We start from the raw sequence: 26540 nt of genomic DNA on the forward strand, positions 1-26540 counted from the left end.
AAGTATTTGTTTAGACCTAATTAAGATCTGTCCATGCTTAATTCATGCACTTGTGCCATGTATTGCATGCCCCTTTTGTGTTACTCTTTGTTAGCTTTCAGGCCTTAGGACCCTTGCATGCCATACTTGTGTCGTTTGAATGATTTAGCATCATTTCTTACTTAATTTCAGTGCACTTAGTGTTGTTACACTTGCACATTTGTCACTCCTTAAGCACTCTAGAAAGTTGTGCTCTTAGGCCTCTTTGATGAGCCATTGCATTTTGCATGCTTGTGTGTGTTTTGGTGACTTAATTCCATCACCATTGGCCACTGATTTGGGCATAGTTGAGGTCTGCTCATCTTGGTTTAAGTCCATCCTTGCATGTTGTTGCATGCTTGTCTTGTATGTTGTCGTATGCTTGTGTAGACACCCCATTTTTGACCGACCTTAAGACTCAGACGTCACTGATTGAGCGCTTGGTGATGTTGTATAATGTGCTCGTTCAGAAGTTTCAGAGTTGCGACCGTGAGCCCTGCCTCCGGACTTCCGAACCCTCTTTTGTGCTTTGCCTCGGTTTGCGAACCAGGCTCGGTTTTCTTTGTTTCTTTTCCTGAGGGGAGGGAGAAGTCCCGTAAACCATCTCTCAGTGGCCATGGGCTACATTTGGTGGCCGTAGGCCATTTTGCCCATTTCGGAGTCCGGTTTCCGGTTTTTCGGGACCGTTGGCCGTGTGCCCCGGTTCGGGACCGCTTAACCATCTCCATTTGCTCCAATTTTTGGCATACATCTTATTTTCTCCCTTTTGAGGGACACTGGGGTCTGAGAAACCCACTTCGTGGCCGAATGCCACTTTCGGTGCCTAACAGCCCATTTTCGGGACCCCGAACTGCGTGTTTTGGCCCCCGAACATTCGTTTTGCAACGGTTTTCGTTCATTTTTTGGCAGGTACCTCTGTTTTATCACTGGGAAGGCCGTAGAAGGGTGGGAGGCCAGTAATTGTTGCAGCAACCAGTTATATATCCTCCGACGCCCTCCGATGCCCGTTTTTCACACTTCCGGGCTAATGTTGAATACCTTGGGGCCACTTTCTTGAACTTTGAACCACATACTTGTGATGTACACACATGGGAGGACCCTAAAAGTTGGTGGCCGGCCACTAATGTTTCTTGACCCTTTTGAACCCCTCCTTCCGGGCCAATGTTGAACACCTTGGGGCCACTTTCTTGAACTTTGAACCACATACTTGTGATGTACACACATGGGAGGACCCTAAAAGTTGGTTGCCGGCCACTAATGTTTCTTGACCGTTTTGAACCCCTCCTTCCGGGCCAATGTTGAACACCCTTGAGCCACTTTCTTGGACTTTTAACCACAGGGTTGTGTTGAGGGCACATGGGAGGACACCATTATGTGGTGGCCGGCCACTAAATCAACTTGACCCTTTTGACCCCTAGCCGGCCGGCTAGGGGATGTGGCCGGCCGGCCACCTGAAACAAAAATACCTGGCCGGCCATGATCCTCACACTGTTCACTTTACAGCTGTATAGCTTTATCCCCCAAAAAATATCCCAATCCGGGGGATATTTTGTGGGGGAAAACTTGCCTATTTTCCCCCACCTTTTGCCCCTCCTTTACTCCCCCTTTTTTGTCCATATAATCAGCTGGCAACATTGCATACAAGGGTTAGAAAAAATGGTCTTCAAGCCTTGAGACATAATCCTCCCTCCATCTCTCTCATTTTCCTTGAAAACTCCAAGTCCTACATCTTGTTTCCTTCATCACCACCAAGCTCTACCACCACCACCACTCCAATCCAGCAACAAGGGGAGGAATTCCAGCAGCTAAGAGGCAACAAATTTGGCCCAAGAAGCAACAAAAGAATTGGTCTTCAAGGGTGAGTTGCAATTTCCCCTTTTTGGCCCTTTTCTTGGATCTTTTGCAAGCCATACATGCTTGTATATTTGAGCTCCGACCAAAACTGAGAAGGTCATTTTTTTGAGCTCATTTTCATGACTCATTAAGGGCTCAACCCTGTTTGAGCCCTCTATCTTGCACTTGCTTCATTATCCCTCTAAAATGTCATTTTCTTGCATGATATTTTTAGCTTGTGTATGATCTGTTTTGGAGCATGAGGTAAACTATAAGTAGGCTTATTTTGAGCCCCTCTTCAACATTGAAGAAGGGCTCATCCTTGTTTGGGACCTCCATGTGCTACTTCATGTTATATCCATCTTTGGTCCCCATTTCTTGTATGACTTGGCAGCCTATCTTGGTTCCATTTTTGGTCATTTTACAGAGCTATAAAAGTTCTTATTTTGGCCCATTCTTCATGTTTCATTAAGGGCCTTTCATGGTTTGAGGCATATTTTATACACTTCATGTTATATCCCTCTTTTAATCCCCATTTTTGCATGATTTGGCAGCCTATCATGCTTCGGTTTTTGGTATTTTTACAGTACTAAAAATAGTCTTATTTTGGCCCATTATTCATGTTTCATTAAGGGTTTTTGGCTGTTTGATGAATATTTTGCATACTTTGTGTTATAGCCACTTTTGAGCCTCATTTTGCATCGCATTTCTAGCATGTTTGTATACTGTTTTGGAGTTTTTACAGTTCTGTAAATAGTCATATTTTTGGTCCCTCTTCAATGTTGTAGAAGGGAATTTTTCAGTTTGGGCTTTGCATATACCACTTGCCTCTTTGGCCACCTTTTGGCCCTTTTTCTTGCATGGGAGTGCAGCCATACCTGTGTTTGTTTTTGGGGTTTTTATAGTTCTGGAAAACATCATATTTTGGACCCCTCTTCAACTTTGTTGAAGGGCCCTAACCTGTTTGAGGACAGCAGATGTGAGTTGCTTCTTAATCTCATGTTTAGGGCCATTTCTTGCATGCTAGTTTTGCCCTGTCTTGGTTTGCTGTTTGGCCATGCTATAAACTGGAAAAGTGCATATTTAGGGGCTGCCTTGCTTCTGTCTATTCATTGTATGTGCCAATTTTGTATGTTTGGTATAGCTATAGGCCATTTCGGGTGCCAAAATTCATATTTCGGGACTATTCCCTGCATCGGGTGTGTTTTCGCCTCATTTCGGGGCTGTTTTCCCCCACTTTTCATTGCTGAAAATCCATTAGCATGTTTGCATATGTCATTTCCATGCCATTGCATTGCGTATGCCATTGCCTCGGTATGCGTGCCCGTGTGCACGCATTTCGAGGCACTTCATTTTCGTCTATCGGCCTCTTATGTGAGTGTGGCTGAGGCTCTCTCATGTTAGTATAAGTCCATGTTGCATTTTCCATGCCATTTTAGCCATATTGCATTGCGTATGCCATTGCCTCGGTTTGCGTGCCCGCGTGCACGCATTTCGAGGCACTTCATTTTCGTCTACCGGCCTCTTATGTGAGTGTGGCTGAGGCTCTCTCATGTTAGTATAAGTCCATGTTGCATTTTCCATGCCATTGCATTGCATATGCCATTGTCTCGGTATGCGTGCCCGTGTGCACGCATTTCGAGGCACTTCATTTTCGTCTATCGGCCTCTTATGTGAGTGTGGCTGAGGATCTCTCATGTTAGTATAAGTCCATGTTGCATTTTCCATGCCATTTTAGCCATATTGCATTGCGTATGCCATTGTCTCGATTTGCGTGCCCGCGTGCACGCATTTCGAGGCACTTCATTTTCGTCTACCGGCCTCTTATGTGAGTGTGGCTGAGGCTCTCTCATGTTAGTATAAGTCTATGTTGCATTTTCCATGCCATTGCATTGCATATGCCATTGCCTCGGTATGCGTGCCGGTGTGCACGCATTTCGAGGCACTTCATTTTCGTCTATCGGCCTCTTATATGAGTGTGGCTGAAGCTCTCTCATGTTAGTATAAGTCCATGTTGCATTTTCCATGCCATTTTAGCCATATTGCATTGCGTATGCCATTGCCTCGGTTTGCGTGCCCGCGTGCACGCATTTCGAGGCACTTCATTTTCGTCTACCGGCCTCTTATGTGAGTGTGGCTGAGGCTCTCTCATGTTAGTATAAGTCCATGTTGCATTTTCCATGCCATTGCATTGCATATGCCATTGCCTCGGTATGCGTGCCCGTGTGCACGCATTTCGAGGCACTTCATTTTCGTCTACCGGCCTCTTATGTGAGTGTGGCTGAGGCTCTCTCATGTTAGTGTAAGCCCATATCATATTTCTCTATCATTTGCATTGCGTATGCCATCGCCTCGGTTTGCGTGCCCGTGTGAACGCATTTCGAGACATCTCATTTTTACAGCATAGTGCATACTAGGTTGTATCTTAGATCGCGTATGTCATTTTTTCGGTTTGCGAGCTCGTGTGCACGCATTTTGAGGCATCTCTTTTTTACAGCATAGTGCATACTAGGTTGTATCTTAGAACGCATTCTGTCATTTTCTCGGTTTGCGTGCCTGTGTGCACGCATTTCGAGACATCTCATTTTCATAGCATTGTGCATGCTAGGCTGTATCTTAGTTGCATTTCATGCATGTCATGCATATTGCATCGTGTTCGGAATAGGAGTTAGCCCGGGCACGGGAAACGGGGTGCATTTCGTACTCCGAGTAACGGAATGTATCTCAATTCCCCAGTCACCGACACTCCGGATTATCCATGATGGAGTTAGGTTTTAGCTGTGTTTTCATGTGCATTCATCCTATATTGAATTGTGCATTTCGACTCCTCGGCCATCATGCCTCGGTATGCGTGATTGGTGGCACGAGGATCGAGGCATGCATATATTTGTGAAAATACATTGCTATGCCCCTTTCCTGCTCTCTGTTGCAGCAAAATGAAGAATCAGCAACTTTTCGGGACTTGGCACGCTTTTCAAGAATAACTGCTAAACAGAGGCTAATTGGGGCATCCCGGTGGATTTCCGCGCAAGGCAGCCTAAATGTGCATCATTCATCAGAAGCAAGGCAGTCGCTGGCTTGCACGCCAGTTTTTACAGTTTTCTTAGTTAATTCGTTAATTAATTAGGAATTTGTATAATATTTGGACTGTAATATTCTTTCATTTGGAACTGTATTATTTATTCAGACCCTCTGCGCGAGGGCACAACTGTAATAAGTGTGCGTGTGTGTGTTGTATGTCTTCCAACCCCACGTCTTTCTCCCTTTTATTTATCCGCTTTTGATGGTTAGATTAGGGCATGTTTAAATTAGCATACAGTATGACAGCATGTTTGCATCATTCATCTGTATTGCATGCACCGGGCTCGGCGCATCATACTAACTGCATTGTACTTTCAATTCCAAATTGAATACATGATAGTTGTAGCATTTCATATGCCATCTTAGAATAGCCGAGCCTGCTATAGTTGCATTTTGCATGTGTTGCATTAGGCATTTCTATATACTTAGGGTCATGCATGATTTCTAATACAGTTTTTTGTTTTGGATTGGAGTACTCGGTAAGCTTTATGTTTTAGCATCCTTGCATGCGTGTGAGTGCTGCCATGAACAGCATGGTTACCATGAGGCTAATTGCTTATGTGATATAACTGCCTAAATGCCTGTGGGTGAAGGTTGGGTTACTTAAATTGGAATAAATCATCAAATATTTCAAGCCTACCTGCGGGTAGCAAACCATTTTCAAAAAGCGAATATGAAATGTTTTGTTCCAATTCAGGCGATCCAGTCTATACTTGTATGCTGTGCGCATCACATAGTAACCTAGGCTAATAACCGGAATAAGAACATATAAAGTTTTCAAAAATTGATATCATGGTTAGTAGAGGCCGATCTTTGATCGGGCGAGCGGGGGTGCTCACGAAGTGACCTTCCCCAATCGTACCCAAGTTCCCGAGCCAAGGCAACTTTGGTGATGACGGACACGTGGCCTTTAGCACCGAGTCAGGGTTTCCTAAATTTCCCATTAAAAAATATTTAGGTGGCGACTCTGTATCTGGCAAAGCAGTCCATGTTTGGCACTTCTTTTCAAAATTTGTTTTTCTCAAAACGATTTGCCGGATTTGGACTCTTTGGTTCAGACTTAGAACCGTGACAAATTTGAGAGTCCTGAGCTGTAGTGACCCCCAATATGAACAGAACGGGAGCTCGTTCCTCCCGGGGCGTTCGGGGACGTCTACAGCTTGCTCCATCTTTGCATGTTGTTGCATGTTTGTCTCGCATGTTGTCGCATGCTAGTTCCATTACATGTTGTTTGCATGCTTGCCTTACATCGTATTGTGTGCCATGTGCATTAGCATTATGCATGCCATTAGCCTTGCTAGGTTGTAACGCCCTCAAAATAATAACATTAACCCATCAATATAAACATGCATTGATATATAAAAGCTTCACTTTCTTCTATTCATCAGAGTTCCATTACCAAAAGTATTACATGTTAACAACAAAAGCAAATGCCTAAAGGCTTACAGCTTTCCAAGTTAACACTTGGTTACAACAAAAGAGTACTAACTCATTTACACATTAAGCCCTTGGCTTGAATATACATGTAATACATCAAAGAAATAAAACAACAAAAGTCCGCCCGCCTCTAGCCTCCCAAGCTACGTCCTTGGAGGTGGCATGCTACCTGTACCTGAAAATGATAGTCCCATATAGGGTGAGCCACAGCCCAGTAGAAATACACTAAACCAAATATGAACAATGACTAAAAGATTAGCAGTTGATAGATGGCCAACAATGATACTTTCCCTTATCACACTTTACAGTTTCATGACATACAAGTCCATGTTACAATCCATTTTTTTCAATTCCTTTCAATTCTCAATTCATAACCATGGCTCAGAACCTGGCCAAACAACTCACATGAGGCAATAACTCATATTAAGCACTTTCCCATTTCATAATAGATAAGCATACTAGCTATATCACACATCAACAGATAAGCATACAAGCTATATCATCACTTCCATAGATATGCATAAGAGCACCATCACACTTCCAATGACAAGCATATGAGCTCTGTCAACACATTAATAGATAAGCATATGAGCTCTATCTACGGAGTCCATCCCCTATCTCCTCCCAACAACATCCGATTTAGAGGTCCATCCCCTATCTTCCCCTAAACCGTGGAGTACATCCCCTATCTCCTCCAACACAACACAATGCATATAAACGATAATTATACACATCATCACACAACACATAATTTTAATGTATTTTTTCAACCATCATACTCAATGACACATTCCAGTGATTAGTTTCGGTTTGCCTAATCATCATGCATTGTCTACAACAATCAAGATTATCCTCCACCGATAGCCCAGAGCAGTTATTTCTATACAGAAAATAAATGCAACAATGGATATATAATCAACATTTCAACCAGGTGAGTGATAAATAATCCAACTACACCCTTTAATTCCATACATTTCCAAATCAATTTCTCATTCCTCATCATTAATTATGCAAATTAATTAACCAATGTAATTAGGGCATTTTTCATAATTAACATCACAACCCTTAGATTCCATTTTCATTAATGTTTTAGCAATAATTTCACTTTTCTATGCCAAACATGCATCTAGGTTTTATATAGCTAAAACCCCAACTTTTGTAAATTTACACAAAAGTCCCAAACTTTCACAAAATTATCAAACCAACCCCAACATCTCAAAATACTAAAATTTAAAGACAAAGCCCATAATGAGGAGTAGGTTATCCCTACCTCGAAGTTAGAGCTCAGAAGGAGAAGAGACCAAAACCAAAGTGCTCCAAAGACCAAGATTTTTGGATCAAAACGACGCCCTCGACGATCAACACAACTTTTACAAAGGCCGAAGGGAAGGAGGACACTCTAACTAGATCAAACCCTAGAGAAAAAGGAGTTTCTAGAGAGAGAGGCTCTCAAAAATGGTTTTTAGAAAAAGTAAGAGAGAGAAAGAAAAGCAAAAAGTGATTTAAAATCACCCAGCGGATAACTCATATACGTATGACCCGCTCGAGCGGAGAACACAACGCTCGAGCGCCAAGAACAAAAATCTGAACACGCTCGAGCGCAATAAGGTCCGCTCGAGCGCCAAGACACAAGAATAAAGCACTTCCGCTCGAGCGCGAAAACCAGTCCGCTCGAGCATAGATTTCCACCTCCCATAACTTATACCCAGAAAGTACTACCCGCTCGAGCGCCACCAAACCCGCTCGAGCGCCATCGCTCGAGCGTAAACAAACCTGCTCGAGCGTAAAAAATCACATCTGCAGAAGTTGTGCAGGAACACGAAATACTGGAGGTGTGCAATCCCCGTTCGAGCACAAGAAGACCCGCTTGAGCGGATCGCCTAAAAACTGGATAACAAGGAATTGAAACCAAGGCCTAACCAACCTGTAACAACCTTGCTCAAAACATCCTAAAACTTAATCAAGTGGAATTAAAGGACGGCAACAAAATGGATACCACTACCAACTTCACGGAACCGAGTCCGGAATACAACAGAACAGTAAAGGGACAATCGGGATCGCTATATAGGTTGTTCATATTGCATTAGCATTGTGTATGCCATCCTTGCATTGCATTGTTGTTTGGATTAAGTGCTAATTCGAGCACGAGAAACGAGGAACGTTGCATACTTCAAGTGATGAAACGTGTCTCAATTCTCGGTCGCCGACGCTCTTGATTATCCATGATAGAGTTTTAGACTTTATGTGTTTATTTGTGCATTCATTTCATATTGATGCGCACAAGTTGGATCTTTGGCCATCATGCATCGGGATGCGTGATTGATGGTCTTGGATTCGACCATGCCTCTCCCTTGATATTTTGAGGTGATATGGAGTGGCATAGTGCATACATACCCTTGGGAGACCCTCAATTTTCTCTATTTCGTGCTCTGTTGCAGCTTGGTGTCATAGCACATCAGTAGCCGGCAGTGTCCTACAGATGGCCGGTACCTCCTCATCCTTGGCTGGCAGTATACTTTATTTGGCCGGCAGGTAGTCGGCAGCATCTCTCCATGGCCGGTAGCCCACTGATGCACTCCCCAGACTGGTTTTGGTAAGTTCCAGCAGCAAGGTCTCAAGGGCACCCTGCAAACAGAGCCTCTAAAGAGTAACCGGAGAGCTTACCGGGACGGGAACCGAGCATGCATGTTCACCTTCTTCAACTTGCCGAGGCAACATTGTTTAATGCTTACTTGTTAGTTAGCTTCAATTTAATTAGTTAATTAATTAAGTTTTGTAATAATTAGTTGTAACTAGTTTTTGATTTGGTTATGTAATAATTAATTAGCTTGTTAGTTACTTAATTAGTTGGCATATATTATTCATTCAAACCCTCCGTCGAGAGGGCAAATTTTGTAATAAGTGTGCGTGCATGTGTGCATGTCTTCCAACCTCTATTTCTTTCTCCCTTTTACTTACCTGCTTTTGATGGTTAGTTCTAGGTCATTTTCATTTAGCATACTTATGCTTGCATGTTTGCATCATTTATCTACATTGCATGCACCGGGCTCGGCGCATCATACTAATTGCATCGTATTTCAATTCCAAGTTGAATACATGTATCAATTATCGCATCTCACATGTCATCTTAGAATAGCCAAGCCTATTTCTAGTTGCATTTTGCATGCGTTGCATTAGCCATCTTAACATGAACTAGAATCATGTATTGATTGCTAACTAGCTATTGTTTTGGCTTGGAGTACTAGGTAAGCTTTTATGCTTTAGCATACTGCATGTGTGTTAATGTTACCATGAAAACATGTTTACCATGAGACTATTTGCTTATGTGATATAAACTGCCTGAATCCCTGTGGGTGAAAGTTTGATTACTTGAATTGGAAAAATAAAAAAACTATAAAAAATGTATTTGAATTTGAAAATATGAACTTGCCATTTTTTTATTTTTTTATTTTTATAGCCAAAATAAATTATACTTATTATTGAAATTAGTTATAATAAATAAATAAGTAAATCACATATATGAATTTAGCAAATACATGAGTAATGAGATATTGATTATCTTAACATTAATTCTTTAAGTGCAAATGTTACAGAATTATTATTTTGGTTCGTTTTAGTTTTCTTTAATAATCTTATATATATATATATATATATATTGTGCTTGTGCAATAAACAATATTTTTTGAAATAATTTATTTTTAACATTATGCCTATTTACATTTTTTTCAAAACATTTATAAAAAAAATGAACAATAAAAAATATATTTTGTGCTTTTTAAATATATAGCTATATATATACTAGCAACAAACTTGTACCACACACGGAGTGGAAATTATATATTTTTTTAAATATAAAAATAATTTATCGTATTTATTTTAACTGTAGAAAGTAATTTCATTAAAACAAAAATGGTTTAATAATTTTAAACTAATTGTTAAAATGTAATTGTTAAAAGAATGTCAAATTTCATTAATGACTATTATATTTTATATTAATTAAGTGTATCACGTACTAAGTATAATTGGCATAGGGGCTTCAACCGAGTTAGGGTTAGATTGAGCTAAACTATATATAAAGATTATATGTTAACTCAACTCGAACACAACATCAAGATTAATATAGTCATTCTAAACTTGACCCTTAAATTCTTCAAATTCTAAGCCTGCTCAATTAATCCATTATACATGGATTGTTATTATTATAAAAATGATTGATACATCGAATTTGAGCTTGTTCGAATCGCCCGAATTATGTAAGCCGAACGAGTAATCGGATGACCAGTGCCACTCTTGTCAATTGCGATTGTCACCCTTATCAACTGCGGCTGTCACATTTATCAACCGACATATTAATCGACATTTGTCGGATAACCAGCCAAACGACTTTTTGGTTGACCGATATGCACAAATTCGGACGAGACTAAATTCAGTGGATATAGCATTCCCATTATTATTATTATTATTTGGGGTGTCTTGGAGTGATTTTAAATGAATTTGTCATTTTTAATGATAATTTCAATTTGGACTATTAGGTCAAGTTTGACATATATCAAACAAGTCAAAAAGTCAAAAACTTACTTAAAAAATTAAAAAGTTAATATTATTCACCAAAAGTTAACAATTACGACTGCACAACTCCCAATACTAATTTTTCCCTACAAATCAATTTTTACAATTTTTTATTACATATTTTTCCATAAAAAGTCAAAAATTAACCCAAACATTCATATTTTCTTCCTCAATTTTTTAGTCCAAAAAAATAAAAAGTGTATTTATTTAGGACACCTCAAACAACCCCTTAGTAAAATTCAATTGAAAATGATTTTTGCCCTTTTAACAAATGCTTGAGTTTAAGCTCTATAAAACACACAAACACACACACACATTTAAAAAGCACAAAATATTTTTTTTATTGTTCATTTTTTGTTAAAATGTTTTCAAAAAAAATGCAAATATGCAGAATGTTAAAAATAAATTATTTAAAAAATATTGTTTAGTTCAAAAGCACAAATGTTTTTTTAAAAAAAAAACAAAAACAACAATACCTCCACCGAATACAAAATATATTTTTTATTGTTCATTTTTTTTATAATTTTTTTTGGAAAAAAATATAAATAAGCAGAATGTAAAAAATAAATTATTTTAAAAAATATTGTTTAGTTCAAAAGCACATTTTAAAAAAAATAATAATAATAATAATAATAACAACGTTATGTCTATCAAATTTTAACTTGATCGAATTGTCTGAATTTGTCTATGCCGGTCGTCCGAGAGGTCGTCCAGCGGATGTCGATTGATGCACTGGATGACAAAGATGACAGATGTAGTTGATAAGGGTGACAATCGAACACATCGGATGACAGTCGCAGTTGACAAAGATGACAACTGCGATTGGCAATGGTGACGTCAATCATCCGACTTATGTAATCCAGACAATTTAGAAGAGCCTAAATTTGATAAATCAATCATTTTTCTAAAATACTTGAAACATGAAAGACTAAACTCAAGAAGAAGAAAAAAAAATAAAAGATCAAATATAGGAGGGGCAAAATATAGATAGCATTTGGTAAAATTTTCTAAATATGATTTGAGAATAAAGTTATATTTTGAGTTTATGAATTTTGGAATTATGATTTGAGTGTAAAAAATTTGTTTGGTTATAAGTTTTGAAAAGAGTTTTGGAGGGAGTTTTGAGTTTTTGAAATTAGAAAAGTTATTTGATTCAAAAACTTACAACTCATAACCAAATACACAACTTAAAATTATATTCAAAACTCATATAAAAATTAAAAAAATTTCAATTTTTTTTTATTATAATATAAAAATAAGGGGTAAATTACAAATATAACTCTTGAGGTTTGCTTAAAATACAAATTGTTTCTCGTGGTTTGGGAAATTACAAATACCTCTCTACCAGAATTTTTTATTTAACAAAATTAATTGAAAATGTGAAATTTCTAAATGTTTAACTATACAATAATAAAATTATTTGAATTATTACTTGAAATAAAATTTTAACATTATTAAAAATTGTTAATTAGTTTGATGATTTATTAATAAAATGACTTATTTGTTTTGAAATTAGAAACCTTAAAGTTGTAATTTAAGTAAATGCCAGGGGTTGTGTTTGTAATTTACTCAAAAATAAGACGTGCCAAAAAAAAACGAACACTGTTCCGATCAACCAGCCGGATGTCTGAGAGAGTGACTGGGTTAGCCAAATTTTCTCGTCTTTAATTTTTAAAAATAAATGTGAAATTATAATTTAAAAAATCAAAATAAAAGCCATAGTCATTAAAATGGGTAAAAATGTGTTTGGCAAACATGACCAAACACAACCATAATTTACCCAAAAAGTTAACGATCAAAGTATAGTAAAATTTACGTTAAAAAAAAAATTATAGTGAAATTTGGACAATCCGAGTCCAGCCCGGTTCCCCTCACTCGACTCATTCAACAAATGGTGCAATCAAACTTTGACCCGCCCTGCGGAGCCCGGAGAAAAATTCAAATCAGATTACCGAGAGAGAGAGAGAGAGAGAGAGAGCGAGAGAGAGACAGTGAAGTGTACGTACCGTTGTTGAAGAAGAGATTGAAGATGCCGAAGAACGAAATGAAAGCAAAATCGACGAGGAATCCACTGAGGGACGTCTCTAATGGCTTAACTTTCTCGAAATCTGTGAAGAAGAAAGCCCCTGTGAACGAAGATCGAGTCGAAAACGACGCCATCGATCGCCTCCTTCTCGTCCATTCCGATCTCTCCTCTCTCATTCACCAGGTAACTTATTTGTGGTTCTAGAGAGAGAAACACAATAGCAATTTCATATTTGATCGAACATTGGTTTGGTGGAAATCGAAACCCTTAGATTTGTCTGAAATTGTTGTGTTTTGCTGCTTTGTTTCTGCACTGATTCACTGATAAGATCTAGGTTTTTTTTTTTCTTTTGAATTTCTCTGCATTCCATTCCATTTCATTTCTAGGTCTGTCTATCAATGAATGCTTCAGTAAAAAGAACAAATTTTTATTTCAGTAATCACCTTGATTTTTCTTGGTTGCTTCTTATTTGTTATTGTAGTGTAGTGTGAATTTTTGTGTGTAGTGTGAATTTTTGTGTGTATGCTCATCTTTTGTTAGATGATTTCAATTTGGGTTACTGTTAGCTACATATTACTTTGAATCGAATGTGGGATTTGAAAATCTCACTTTGGGTATAGAAATTTCCTTAAGATGCAACTTGGGCTATATTTATCGAGAATTGAAAGTTAAGCATTGTTCTGTGTTCAGTTTTCTCTATGTTTTTGGGAATTGACTGAACCAAAAACGGTGAGGAACCATAATTTTGTACTTGGTTAATTCAATCTGAACATTGTTGTAGATTTTGTCTCCCTAACTGCAGAATAGAGTACTAATATATTGTGTTTTATCTTATTCATCAGTGTGATTCTAAGATTGTACATGACTGTGGCATAGCAGTTGAGTTTGTCTCTGGCCTTTGAAGTTTGAAATGATTGCTAATGATAGTTTCATTTTGTTCAATGATTATTATAAGCTCATACTTCCTGTAGTTATTTATGTTTTTCTTAGTCTAATTAGGATGAAAAAGAAAAGAACACTGATCATGTGGCATGAGGAATCAAAAGCATAAACTAAAAATAATGAAATCATCCACTTGGATGATGAAAGGATTGTGATGGTCACAATTTCTGTTTTGATTTTCCTCGCTGATTCATTGAAGTTCTTTGTGTGACAAAAGTCATTATGGCAGTCCTAAGGACATGAAGCATGTCCTTAATTTGGAAAGCATAGGAACATATGAGCATAAAAAAGGCACTAGTTAGACAATGATGAAAAACTACATGATTAGGTTGATTGTTTGTACTTACTAAATAATCTGACCATTGAGGCATTATGCGAAGAAACTACCAATATGATGGAAATGTTGGACATGGTTATCTTAAGAACAAGTAGGTTATATTTGAGAATCTTGGACCTGGCCTCACTGCCAGCTGTAGAACCCAGTAAACAACAATTAGGGGAAGCTACTAAGAAATATTTTGTAGATATTCTGTGTACTTACGTTATGCATGACTTTTTGCACAACATTTTTTTAATCATTAAATTTAAATCTATAAATTTTGGCCCTCTGTCTCTGCCCCAGGCCAGATTCTTAACGGCCAGCCTAGGCCCTGCCTATGGCCCTAGGGCTAGGGCCTGGCTGGGCATTTTTCAAAATTTTGGTAAGTTGGTCTGGCTTCGGATACATTCGCTCAGGCCTCTACATAAGGGGCTTGGGGCCGTCTTGCATGCCTAGTAATCATCATCTGAGTTTTTATTCAAATTGCCACATACTTTTTGGTGTCCTATATTTTTTTTTTGATGTCCTACTCTTGCTGGAGCCACTAGCCCCTCTCACATGGGTTGGACCACCTTTGAAAAGATTACATGGGTTGGAGTCTTTGTAACCACCTTTTAAAAGATACACCGTCCAAATAGCTTCTGTAATGGTTAGTCCCTAAATGTATATATATATACCACCCCTTTTTGGCAAACTAATAAGTTATAATTTACCTCAATTTGTAGGAAATGTGTGTAAATTAATGTGTATATTGCAGATTGATGAACTTGTTGTGCAAGCATTCAAAGTTAAAGTACCAAGCAAAAAGGGGAGAAAGGAAATTGAATCTTTCACGCAAGTCTTGTCGGAAATCTCATCTTCTTTGAAGGTTGATGTTATAGTTGATTAATGTTAGCATATTTATATTTGCAAACTTTTGTTGCACATGTGATGGATGTTTTGTTTTGCTGAGTGCAGCCATGGGCTCCTAGATTCAAGAAAGCACTCTCCAGTGACTCTGTTGGTTCTGAGAATCAGTTGGGACAGTCTTTGGTGAGTAGAACTGTTCCTCCTGTAAATGAAGATACAAGCAATGTTCAGAGTCCAGAACAAACCAAACTTGACTTTCTGGTCTCTCCTTCGCCACTAGTGTCTTGGCGTGCTGAATGTACTACTGAGTGTGGTAGACAGCTATTTCTGCTCACACCTCTGCCAAGACCAAAAGCATTTTCATCCAAACTTAAAGACTCATCTAAATCGGTAATTGGAAAGATAACATCTAATACTGTTGGTTTTTCTATTTCTGGGGTTACAAATGATGATCGGCTTGAAGATGTAGCAATAAAGCCAGCCCCAAGTAAAGTTTCCAATTCTGTTGTGACTAAAAGGGAAAGCACTCTGGAACCTGGGTTTAATTCTCCGCTGAAGTTCTCAGAAATGGACCGCTCTGTGCTTGTTATGACTCCACGCCTGAAAATGTCACCACCCAAGTCTTGTGTACTGCTCGAACCTATTTCTGAGATATCTTACAAAGATAATCATGGGGTCCGAAAATCAACCCCATTTCCTGTTGGAATTCCAGATTTTAGTGAGTCAGAAGTGTCTGAATCCTCCAGCAGTGAAGCTTCTGAGAATTTGGCTTTGAAATATCCAGAACTATTTGGGATACAGCCATCTCATAAACTGGGAAATGGAAGGAAGGGAGGAGTAGAAGCATCACCGGATTGGTTTATGTCACCTCCTAAAACTTGCGTTTTGATGGAACCGCCTGATGAGAAATCATTGACTAATGCTACTAGCAATTATCAGTTGCCAAGGACTGCTTGTGTAGTGAAAGGAAATGATGTTCAAAGTGATAATTATTTAACCGGGAAATCTTGTAATCAAGGTATTATGTTTCTTTTCACCAGAAGAACATGTTGAACTTGATTTTGTTTAAAGTTTTAATTGGGTGTTACTATCTTTTTTGACAGAACCTGGTGGCTTCTCTGCTCTAATTGAAAGCACTCCCATGTGGAAGGAGCCTGAAAGCACTTTTCGAACAGGGAAGCATCCTGGAGAGAACACTTTAAAGAAGGAGTTGTGGACGAGGTTTGAAGCAGCAACTAGCAATGGGATACGAAGCAAAGTCTCTGTTATTCAAGAGACTGCTCTGAAAGGATTTCTTGACAGATTGGAAGAGGTTTCTTGTGATGAGACAACTCCATTACCTGAGAGTTTGTGATGATAAACATGATGTTGTTGGCAAAATTTTGAACTCTACGTGGTGTGTTGTTGGCTTGAGGGAGGCTTTGGAGATTTTTGTTGTACTTCATCGACTATGAAGGTTATAACTTGCAACCGATAAAGAAAATGGAAAAATAAGAGGAATTAACTTTTGTGTGTCACTCTCTCTCTCTCTCTCTCTCTCTCTCTCTGTTTTGTATAGATAGGTGCAAGAAAGGCTGCAGAACTTCAACAGTGTTCCTATGTTTCTTCTGAGGATTATATGAACTTATTTTTCAAGGAAGTTTTTGGGCATGAAACAAATATTATAAACCTTTTCATCCAAATTTATCAGCTGACAATATTTTCATCCTACGTTTATGGTAAATTATATTGTTTAGGCTGTCCATTTTTAACCCAGAGCATGCTTTTGGCACAACAATTTTATTTTTTCCGGGCAAGTATGTTTATACAATGGACAAAAAATCAAGAACCAGTCACAAAAAAATTTAAGTAAAGCAATTTGAGAGGGAAATTGTTTCTTTATGACAATCCCATCATTTGACATGTATTGCCCTGAGTTTAGAATAAGATATGTAAATGAGTCGAATTAAGTTGAATAGTGAATTAAAGCTTGGTTTGAAATTTTAAAAAAAATAAAAAAAATGGTTGAGTTTGATATTTTTTTTATGAAACTAAATTCAAATAAATTTTAATCCTGTCAAGTACAAATATTAAGCTTGATTAGTTTAATTTTATGCTCAAGTTTGGTCTAATTTATAAAACAAACCAGTTTTGAACCAATTTTTAAGAAATTATACCATGTTTGGTTCCATTTTTTGAACTCCATTTTTAGGAAAATTTAGAGTTTTTGTTTGGTTAAGCCCACCGCCCCCCCCCCCCCCCCAAAAAAAAATCTAAAATTTCAAATTTCTGGATGCATATGGGAAAAAAATATATTACATATTCTTTATATAATCGAGCAATTACCTAATGACTCCTATTTGCCTCAAACAATTACCTATTGCTTTCTTTATTACGTCTGACCAAACCAAACTTCTTCTTCTTTGGTGGTGCTATTTTTTGATGTGATGCAATTTATTTATTTTTTATTTATTTATTGGTGAAGGATTGTTATACGTTGACTCGAAATCTAAGTAGCGCACTGAATCTGATTTTGTAGAATTTTTTTTAAATTTAACTTATAAAATTAAAAAAAAAAGCAAACACCCGAACAATAATCACTTTTTCAAAAACACTTTTTAAAAATAAAATTCTAAAAATTAACACAAAAAAGTGGAACCAAACATAATTGCGGGATCGGTTAGTTAATTTTCATTAAAAAAAGCCCACAGGTATGGGGTTAAAAAAAGAAAATCATAAAACAAAAAGGGTGATTTCATAAATTAATGAAAACATAGAGGTTCGGCCATAAATAACCAAACTATGTCGTTTCCCGTTCACTGGAAACTTCAAAACCCTCGCACATCAGCAAAGCCCTAACCCCATACTCTCTCTCTGTCTCTCTCTCTCTCCCCTCTGGTTATTCAATGGCCGATTCGACTCACTTGGTTAAGCACATAGAATCCTATGTTGACTCTTCTAGCTCTCCTTCTCAGCAGGTCCAATGCTCACTACTACTCTTATTTCCTTGATGCTCCGTTTGGTTGGCGTGTAATTTCAGCAAAAGCAAATAATTTTCATTTTTCATGGCTTCAGCTTTCTCAGCAACCAAACAGAATGTCAAAAAAAGAAAAAAAAATCCTCTCTTGTTAGGGCAATTGCATTTTGTTTTTCCTTTATTTTTATTATTTTTTATATTTTTAATTCATTTGGGTTGTTTATGTTTCGTGTAATGCTTAATTATTCTCATACATAGGTTTATTTTTAGTGGTTTACTCAAAATTAAGGCAAAATTATCATTTCTATGCTTTGAGTATGAGAGGGTTTGGAGACTTACTTTGTTTGTCCTTTGCATTACAGAGTGCAAGTTTAGATGCAATTACTGCTCTCTTGAAGAATGACATGTTAACTATTGAAGCACTTGTAAGTTATTTTTGTATTTTTTAAAAAAAAATTTCATTGTTTTCTTTTACTATTTTATAATAATACCTCTCTGAATGATTGTTCTTTAAAATATAGGTTAGAGAGATGGAGATGTATTTGACTATTACAGACAGCATTATTCGTGCAAGAGGTACTTTATTATTTGTTTTTAACTTCTAAATGCGTTAATTTTTCGGTTGTTTATTTCAAAATGAATCAAGGGTTTGATTTGGGATATATGTAAACGGTGCTATGTAAACGGTGAATCTTATTCACACACACACACACACTGCTATGTAAACGGTGCTGTTGAAGTTCAATTTTTTGTTATTGTGTCATGATTGTTCCCAGCCTTCCAAAGCCTCATCAAAAGACAGATGGCTGAGACAAAATCTATTTGCTTTTTATTCCTGTTGTTATTGCAAAAATTTTCAATATAATATATATATATATATGTATTGTGAACTATCTGTATGACATGGATTTTTCACACATTTTATCTTGTTGTGTTCTAGGTATACTTCTTCTTGCTGAGTTGCTGGGACGTCTTGCATCAAAGCCTGTGGATGATGCTTCCATACGTAGCTTAATAGGATTCTTCACAGAAAGGCTGGTGAGTAATCAATCACATAATGAACTGCTATGCACTAAAGTAGAAATGGTCATCTGTTTAGTTCTCAATTGCTTCTTCACGCTTTAGGTTTTTTTTCTTTATTTTGTCTCTATAACTTCTATTTCCTTTTGTCCTCTTTAGATCACACTACTATTTATTTCCTTTAGAACATGTACCTGTACCATTGTTGCTTCATTTGTTTGAGAATGTGTTTTTTTGTTATTATTTTAAGTTTTTTTTTGGATCAGCAACAAAAAGATGTCTTTAAAACTGAAAATTACGGTACAAAGCGGGACAAGTCGTTCTCTAACAAAGAAAGAGAGAAAAGAAAAAAAAAGCCAGTGACAAAACATGTAAAATTGACTTGTTAAACATGTAAACTCCATTCAACACCACATTTGTCATCCAATTAAATTACAAAAGAATCAAATAAGCACAATATTAACACCAACTTTTATTTATTTATTATTATTTTTATTAGATTTTTTAGTCTACAACGTTTGAAAGAGCTAGAAATATAAAATTTCGAATACACAGTGTCTTTCATTAATACAATAAACATGGGAGATGATTTTCAATACTTCAAACATGTTTTGTTATCATCAAAATTAACCATTTGAAGCCTTGGTGCTAACAATCTCTCATTTTCTGATGATGACAAACTATTAAAGGATTTCAGAAAATTCATTTTTCAAAAAGTTTTATAAGCCTATACCAATCAAAAGAGTGAAAACGAGATTCATAGCTCACGGTGCAGCTCACCATTAATAATGCAATTCTTCTTTAATCAAGCTTTCTTCCAACAACGAATAGAACATACTAGGCATATTAACATTTTCCAATAACATTTTCAATCTTCAAAGATCAAATAATCAATTTTAGCATCAATTAACAACATTTGCAATTCCAAAATAATAATGAGCAGTAATATCACCACTTGCTCCCCCTTTTGTCATCAAAAAAAAGAAAAAAAAAAAAAGAAAAAAAAAAGAGAGAAGGGACATGGGAGGAATAAAAAACAGAGAACTATTCTTAACAATAGTGACAATAGCCACAGTAATTAACAAATCTCAACTATTTGCCAATTGATGTTCAACACACAAGCATCACAATTAGCATCAACAAGAGTTAAGGATTGTTTTAACAGTTTTATCCAAAAAAAAAGAAAAAAGAGAGAGATTGTTTTAACAATTGTAATCCATAATTAATTATCCATACAACACTTTAACATAGAACAGTTATTTGTCTTAAAAAATTCACATTATTATAGCAATTGCAAAAGATCATAGAGAGGAGAACCAGTGTTAAGGAGAAGGAGCATTTGGGAATCTTCTATGCCACTCCTGTAACATCCAGATCATAAACGACTGCAACTGTTGACTCAATTCTTTATCATGCACACACTGATGGTCATTCAAGAGTTGTGTATGATTAGCTTGAAAGTTATTCACTGTATTGACCATGTTCGTCACACTTTCCCCTGCAGTAGTGATGGTGTTCTTTTGCTGGCGCCTGCACCAGATCACTGACAAAAAATATACCAGAGTGCAGGACCTCTAGCAATATTTAAAAGATATTTTTACTGATAGTTGCGTTAATAGCTTGTCCAAGCTTTTCGAGGTTCTAAACAAAAAGAGATGGTGAAGGGTTTCACCTAGCCAAAGGCTCTGGTTGGGAACATGTAGGTTAGTCATCTCACCATCACTTTAGTATGGGAGATGGACTAAACCACTCAAGGTTTGAGCCCAAACACTCCTATTGCTCCCCCCTTCCCAAATCTAGCTTTCTCCCACTCGGATCATTCTCTCTCATTCCACCCTTGCTCTCTTGTTGTCCCATATCACATGTATCCCTTTCTAGTTTAAGAATGTGATCTAGTTAGAACTAGTACAATTGTTATGTTTAGCACCATAAGAGTTAGTTAGAGTTAGCTGGGTCTTTATCCTATAAATAGGTGGTTAGGCCTCTCTAGTATGAGAGTTTAATGATATTTTGACATTGAATATTTCAGAGCTTGAGAGCTCTTGTACCCATTTTGGGATTTTCTCTCTCTAATGAAATCTCTTTCTTGATTGGCTTCATCATTTTGGTATCAAAGCATTAGAGTTTTGATCCAATTGTGTTAGATTGGATTGGTTCATCATCTAATTCTACACCATGGACTTACGTACCTGATTCAAACTTCCAGTTTTTGAGCTTTCAAGAACCCTAGTGGCAAATTGAGAACAACTTCAATCTGATTTTGATCCATTGCTAAGGTGCGACTTCAATCTGATTCCAATCGCGACAATCTGGGTTTCGTTTTCTTGGGTTGATTTGAGTTCGCAAATATTGTCTGGGTTTGCAGATGAGTTCGAACGACCTGCAGATCGACTTTGCTGGCTGAGTCGAAATCAGACTTGGGATTACTATCTTGAATCGAAATCAGACTTGGTTTGGAGCTTCGATCGTGAATGCCCTAGATTTCTCACCAAGATCTTCATCTCTAGTTCGTAGCACCTAGGTTCTCTTCGAGACCCTAAATCGACCTCAGTTATGAGTTTTGTTCGAAGTTGAATGCGAAGTAGACTTCCATTTTCGGGGGACAAAGGACACATCGCGAATTGAAACCTAGTCAGCCTCCGATTTCTGCGTTTCGCAACTGTGACTATTGTGAAATCAACAAAGCTTCATCGCGCTCCATTTGTGATTGAAATTCCAACTTGTAATAGCTAAGGAAGAAGAAACAGAGGCATAAGGAAGAAAGTGCAGAATCTGTGTATTATTTTCAGAATTTCACCTATCCCCCATATGGGAGTTCCTCAACTATTTATAACTACTTCTTCACCTCACACTTCTAACTGACTAACTAATTCACAGCTGACTTCTCACACTTCTAATTGACTAACTAATTCACAACTGATTTCCTGTAATTGACTAACTAATCTCTTCCTGTAACTGACTAACTAATCTCTCAACTACTACCTAACTGACTTTCCTCAACTGACCCACAATTCAGAACCTTCTTGACATAACATTCCCTGCTGCTTGAGAAATAGCCTTGACCTCAAGGCTGAAATTGAGGATATTTTGCTTCTATCTCAGAATGATCAACCCAGGTAGCATCCTCTGGAAAAGAATTCGTCCATTGGACTAACCACTGAACCACAGCCTTATTACCCCGCTTAACCATCCTCTATCTAAGACAGCCATAGGTTTCAGTTGCAAAGTTTCCTCAAGACCTACTGGGGGAAGAATGGTGTGAGCTAACACATTAGTCCCGATTTTCTTCTTAAGCAGTGAGACATGAAAAACAGGGTGAATTTTAGCAGTTGTTGGGAACTCCAGCTTATAAGCTACTGAACCAACCCTTTCCAAGACCTGATATGGTCCATAAAACCTTGGAGATAGCTTCATATTTCTCTGCAAAGCCACTGTAGTCTGCTGATAGGGTTGTAACCTGAGGAACACCCAGTCCCCAATTTCAAATTCCCTTTCAGACCTGCCCTTATCAACATAATGTTTCATCCTCTGCTGTGCCTGAGTTAAATGCTCCCTTAAGGTCTTGATAATAGCAGCCCTCTCTTTTACCCAATTATCCACAACTGCTACTAAAGAAAGTGTGGAAAGGCAAAAAGTATGGTCAGGAGGTTCTTGTCCATAGACTGCAAAGTAAGGAGTAGTTTTGGTGGCAGCATGATAGGTGGTATTATACCACCACTCAGCTAAAGAGAGCCACTTAGCCCACTGCCTAGGATAGTCTCCAGACATACACCTGAGGTAGTTCTCCAAACATTTGTTCAAAATTTCAGTTTGACCATCCGTTTGAGGGTGATAAGCAGTGCTAAGGCACAACTTACAGCCTTGTAAAGTGAAAAGTTCATGCCAAAAATGGCTAGCAAACACAGCATCTCTATCTGAAACAATGGTAGAAGGAAGACCATGCAACTTAAACACTTGATTAAAGAATACTTTGGCCACATCTGCAGCTGTATAAGGATGTGATAAAGCCATGAAATGGCCATATTTTGACAACCTATCTACTACTACAAAGATCACAGACTTGCCTTGAGAATTTGGTAAACGTTCAATGAAATCCATGGAAATATCAGACCATTCCCTATTAGGAATAGGAAGGGGCTGCAATAGGCCTGGATACTTGACATTTTCACTTTTGTACCTCTGACATGTATCACATTCAGAAATGAACTGAGCCACATCCTGCTGTAGGCCCTTCCAATAAAAACTTCTATGTAGTCTTTTTGTGGTCTTGATTATTCCCGAGTGTCCTCCCAAAGGTGAAGAATGGAAGTCCTGAATAAGCTGCATCCTGAGGGCTGAGTTTCCAACTACCAACCTGCCATGGTAGGTTAAAATATCATGGTCCCAAGCATAACCAGCATGAGCTTGACCTTGTTGCAGGTTCAAAATCAACTGTTGAATGTCAGCATCTTCACTCCAACTGAGCTTTACTTCGGCCAACCAATTGGTAGAGATACAAGATAAAGCATGAATCATAGCTATTGAATCAGCAGTATTGATTAACTCTTCTTTCCTGGACAAAGCATCAGCAGCTTGGTTATCTTTCCCACATTTGTATGTGATAGTGTAGTCAAAACCCAATAGCTTGGTCACCCATTTTTGCTGGAAAGGAGTTCCCACTCTCTGCTCCAAAAGATATTTTAGGCTTTGGTGGTCAGTCCTAATAAGGAAGTGCCTACCTAGAAGGTAATGCCTCCATTTGAGGATTGCTAGCACTACTGCCATTAATTCTTTTTCATAGGTAGAGAGAGCTTGGTCTCTTGCTGAAATGCCCTTACTCCAATAGGCAATGGGATGTCCATCTTGCATAAGCACAGCCCCAAGGCCTGTGCCAGAGGGCATATGACTCTAAAACAAAGGCCTTACTATAATCAGGTAAGGCAAGGACTGGTGTGGAAAGCAGGGTAGCTTTGAGTTGAAGAAAAGCTGTTGGAGTTGTAGGGGACCATACAAAGGAATCTTTCTTGAGCAAACAATGAAGTGGAGAGCAAATTCGACCATAATGCTGGATAAATCTTCTGTAATAACCAGTGAGACCCAAAAAACCCCTCAATGCCTTGATAGTAGAAGGGATTGGCCAAGATTTGATAGCTTGTAACTTTGTTGGTTCTGCAGAAACACCCTTAGCTGAAACAAAATGTCCCAAATACTCCACCTCATCCTTCCCAAAAACATATTTGGACATTTTTGCAAACAAATCATGTTGCCTAAGCAATTGTAAAGTGAGCTGCAAATGCTTTAAATGGTCTCCCCCATGACCCACTATATACCAGGATATCATCAAAAAAGACCAGAATAAATTTCCTTAAAAAAGGTCTAAAGACTTCATTCATGAGACTTTGAAAGGTAAAAGGGGCATTAGGAGTCCAAAGGGCATCACTAAAAATTCATAGTGCCCATCATGGGTTCTAAAAGCCGTTTTGTCAATGTTAGAGGAATGAACCCTGATTTGGTGGTAGCCCGACTTGAGATCCAGTTTAGAAAAATACTGTGCCCCACATAATTCATCCAAAAGTTTATCAATTACTGGGATAGGAAACTTATCTTTGACAGTAGCGTTATTAAGAGCTCTATAATCTACACACATTCTCCAAGTGCCATCTTTCTTCTTAACCAATAGCACTGGCGAAGAATATGGACTGACACTAGGCCTTATTATACCAGAGGTAAGCATGTCTTTTACTTGTTTCTCAATCTCAGTTTTTTGAAAATAAGGGTACCTGTAAGGTCTCACATTTGCAGGTTCAGTCCCTGGTTTGAGAGGGATGCAATGGTCATGAGATCTAGGAGGAGGTAAGTCCTTTGGCTCTTGAAATATATCTGCAAAGTCAGACAGCAAAGCTGCCAAATCTGGTGGAGTTTCCTCTTCCCTCACAAGACAATCAGCTTGCAACAAATAGAGTTTGGCTATGGCTCCTTGTGGCTGTTTGTGCAGCAACTTCTGCATTTTTTCTGAGCTTAAAGCCTTTAACTCATCACTCTTTCCCCCTCTTAAAGCATGTTTTCTGCCATTGAGATGAAACTCCATGCTAAGATGCTTAAAATCCCACTTAACTGGACCTAGAGTTGCCAACCATTGGATACCCAAAACCATATCACAGCCCTTTAGTTGCAGGACCCTCATGTCAGCCTGAAAAATTGTGCCTTGCATTTCCCACTGAAAATCTTTGCACATGGCTGTACTCAACATTCTGGTCCCATCAGCAAGTGATACTAGTAAGGAATCAGTATTTTCAGTCTCAATATTAGCTCTTTTGGCCACTGCTGGACTCGGAAAATTATGTGTACTCCTTGAATCAATCAAGATGATGATGAGGTGTTTTTTAACATTACCTCTAACCCTCATTGTTCTATAAGAGATTGTACCAGTTAAAGCATTCAAAGAAATCTGCAGTTCCTCCCCAGATAACTGTTCCTCATCTTCTCTTTTATCTTCCTCAAGAACTGGTAGTTGATCATCTTCCTCCCCATCTTCTCCTCCTTCCATAACATACAATTGCTTCTTTTTATAGACATGCCCTTTAGTATTCCTCTCATTGCACTTAAAACATAACCCTTTGGCCTTCTTTTCCTCCAATTCCTTAGATAACTCTTTTCGAACATATCTCCCATTACCCACTTGTGACCTGTTTACAGAAAAAGGAGGGATGCCTTCTGATTTGGTTCCCAACCTAGTCTTTTTGGTAATGGCTTCAATACTTGTTTCTTGAAGTTTTGCCAACCCAATAGCCTGAGTGATAGAGGTTGGTTTAAACATTAATACCCTTGGTTGAATTTCATCCTTAAGACCACTTATGAAACAACTAATAAAGAAAGTTTCAGGGAGGTTTTGAGTTTTGTTCGCCAAAACCTCAAACTGTTCTTGGTAAGCTCTCACAGTAGTGGTTTGCTTTAATTTGGTTAGGTTACCCATTGCATCTTCATATGAATTTGGGCCAAATCTTGATAGAAGTCCTTGTGTAAACAAATCCCAAGTAATATGATGATGGCATCTTTCAAACCATTGAAACCACTGCAAGGACGAGTCCTCCAAATGAAGAGATGCCAATTTCACTTTATCAAGATTGTCAACAGTATTGTACTCAAAAAATCTTTCACATTTATAAAGCCAACCAGTTGGATTATCACCATAGAAGCGAGGAAATTCAATCTTCGCAATTCGTTGATGAGATTGGTAGTCTATCCTGAATGGCAATTCCCCACGAGCTTGAAAATCCCACGGGCTTGAACCCTTACTGGAGAAACCCCTGACTGTTCTTGGCGGAGCATTCTAGAATTGTCACTCCGATCTACATGCTGTTTCCCATAGATGTGCCCTTCCATTTGATCATACTTCATACTCATGGCAGCAATCAATTCCTTGATATCCCCCAATTCTTTGAGAGAACTCCTGATTTCCCCGATTTCCTTCGCATTTCTCTCATTACCCTCCTTTAATGAGCGTGATGTCT

General features: G+C 38.0%; 2 protein-coding genes across 6 annotated transcripts in view; both read left to right on the forward strand.

The window, feature by feature from the left end:
* The first annotated feature begins 12775 nt into the window (after positions 1 to 12775).
* LOC114313375 (uncharacterized) lies at positions 12776 to 16709 on the forward strand. The gene is made up of 4 exons (XM_028259765.2): positions 12776 to 13147; positions 14983 to 15093; positions 15183 to 16092; positions 16178 to 16709. Exons 1-4 carry the CDS (start codon positions 12830 to 12832, stop codon positions 16426 to 16428), a joined length of 1590 nt encoding a protein of 529 aa, XP_028115566.2. The 5' UTR covers positions 12776 to 12829; the 3' UTR covers positions 16429 to 16709.
* Positions 16710 to 17818: 1109 nt separating this feature from the next.
* The window catches only part of MET18 (ARM repeat superfamily protein), a 32417-nt gene continuing 23695 nt past the window's right edge, over positions 17819 to 26540 (forward strand). For 3 of the 5 annotated variants that reach the window (XR_003647167.2, XM_028259760.2, XM_028259761.2), the window contains exons 1-4: positions 17819 to 18031; positions 18393 to 18455; positions 18552 to 18606; positions 18971 to 19068. Coding sequence is in view for 2 of the 5 variants with exons in the window: in XM_028259760.2 (XP_028115561.2) it covers positions 17960 to 18031; positions 18393 to 18455; positions 18552 to 18606; positions 18971 to 19068 (288 nt within the window). In the remaining 3 variants the exon portion in view is untranslated. The remainder of the gene's footprint in view (positions 18032 to 18392; positions 18456 to 18551; positions 18607 to 18970; positions 19069 to 26540) is intronic. The other 2 variants (XM_028259763.2, XM_082909383.1) reach the window with 1 other exon arrangement.

Source organism: Camellia sinensis, chromosome 15 (assembly GCF_055761805.1).
Source record: "Camellia sinensis isolate YWXY chromosome 15, ASM5576180v1, whole genome shotgun sequence".
Classification (NCBI taxonomy): Eukaryota; Viridiplantae; Streptophyta; class Magnoliopsida; order Ericales; family Theaceae; genus Camellia; species Camellia sinensis.

Excerpts from the sequence above, each read along its gene's own strand:
- LOC114313375 (XM_028259765.2), top strand. The coding sequence starts at position 12,830 with ATGGTGCAATCAAACTTTGACCCGCCCTGCGGAGCCCGGAGAAAAATT. Across the intron at positions 13,148-14,982 it reads TCTCCTCTCTCATTCACCAG|ATTGATGAACTTGTTGTGCA; the intron begins GTAACTTATTTG and ends TGTATATTGCAG. Across the intron at positions 15,094-15,182 it reads AAATCTCATCTTCTTTGAAG|CCATGGGCTCCTAGATTCAA; the intron begins GTTGATGTTATA and ends TGCTGAGTGCAG.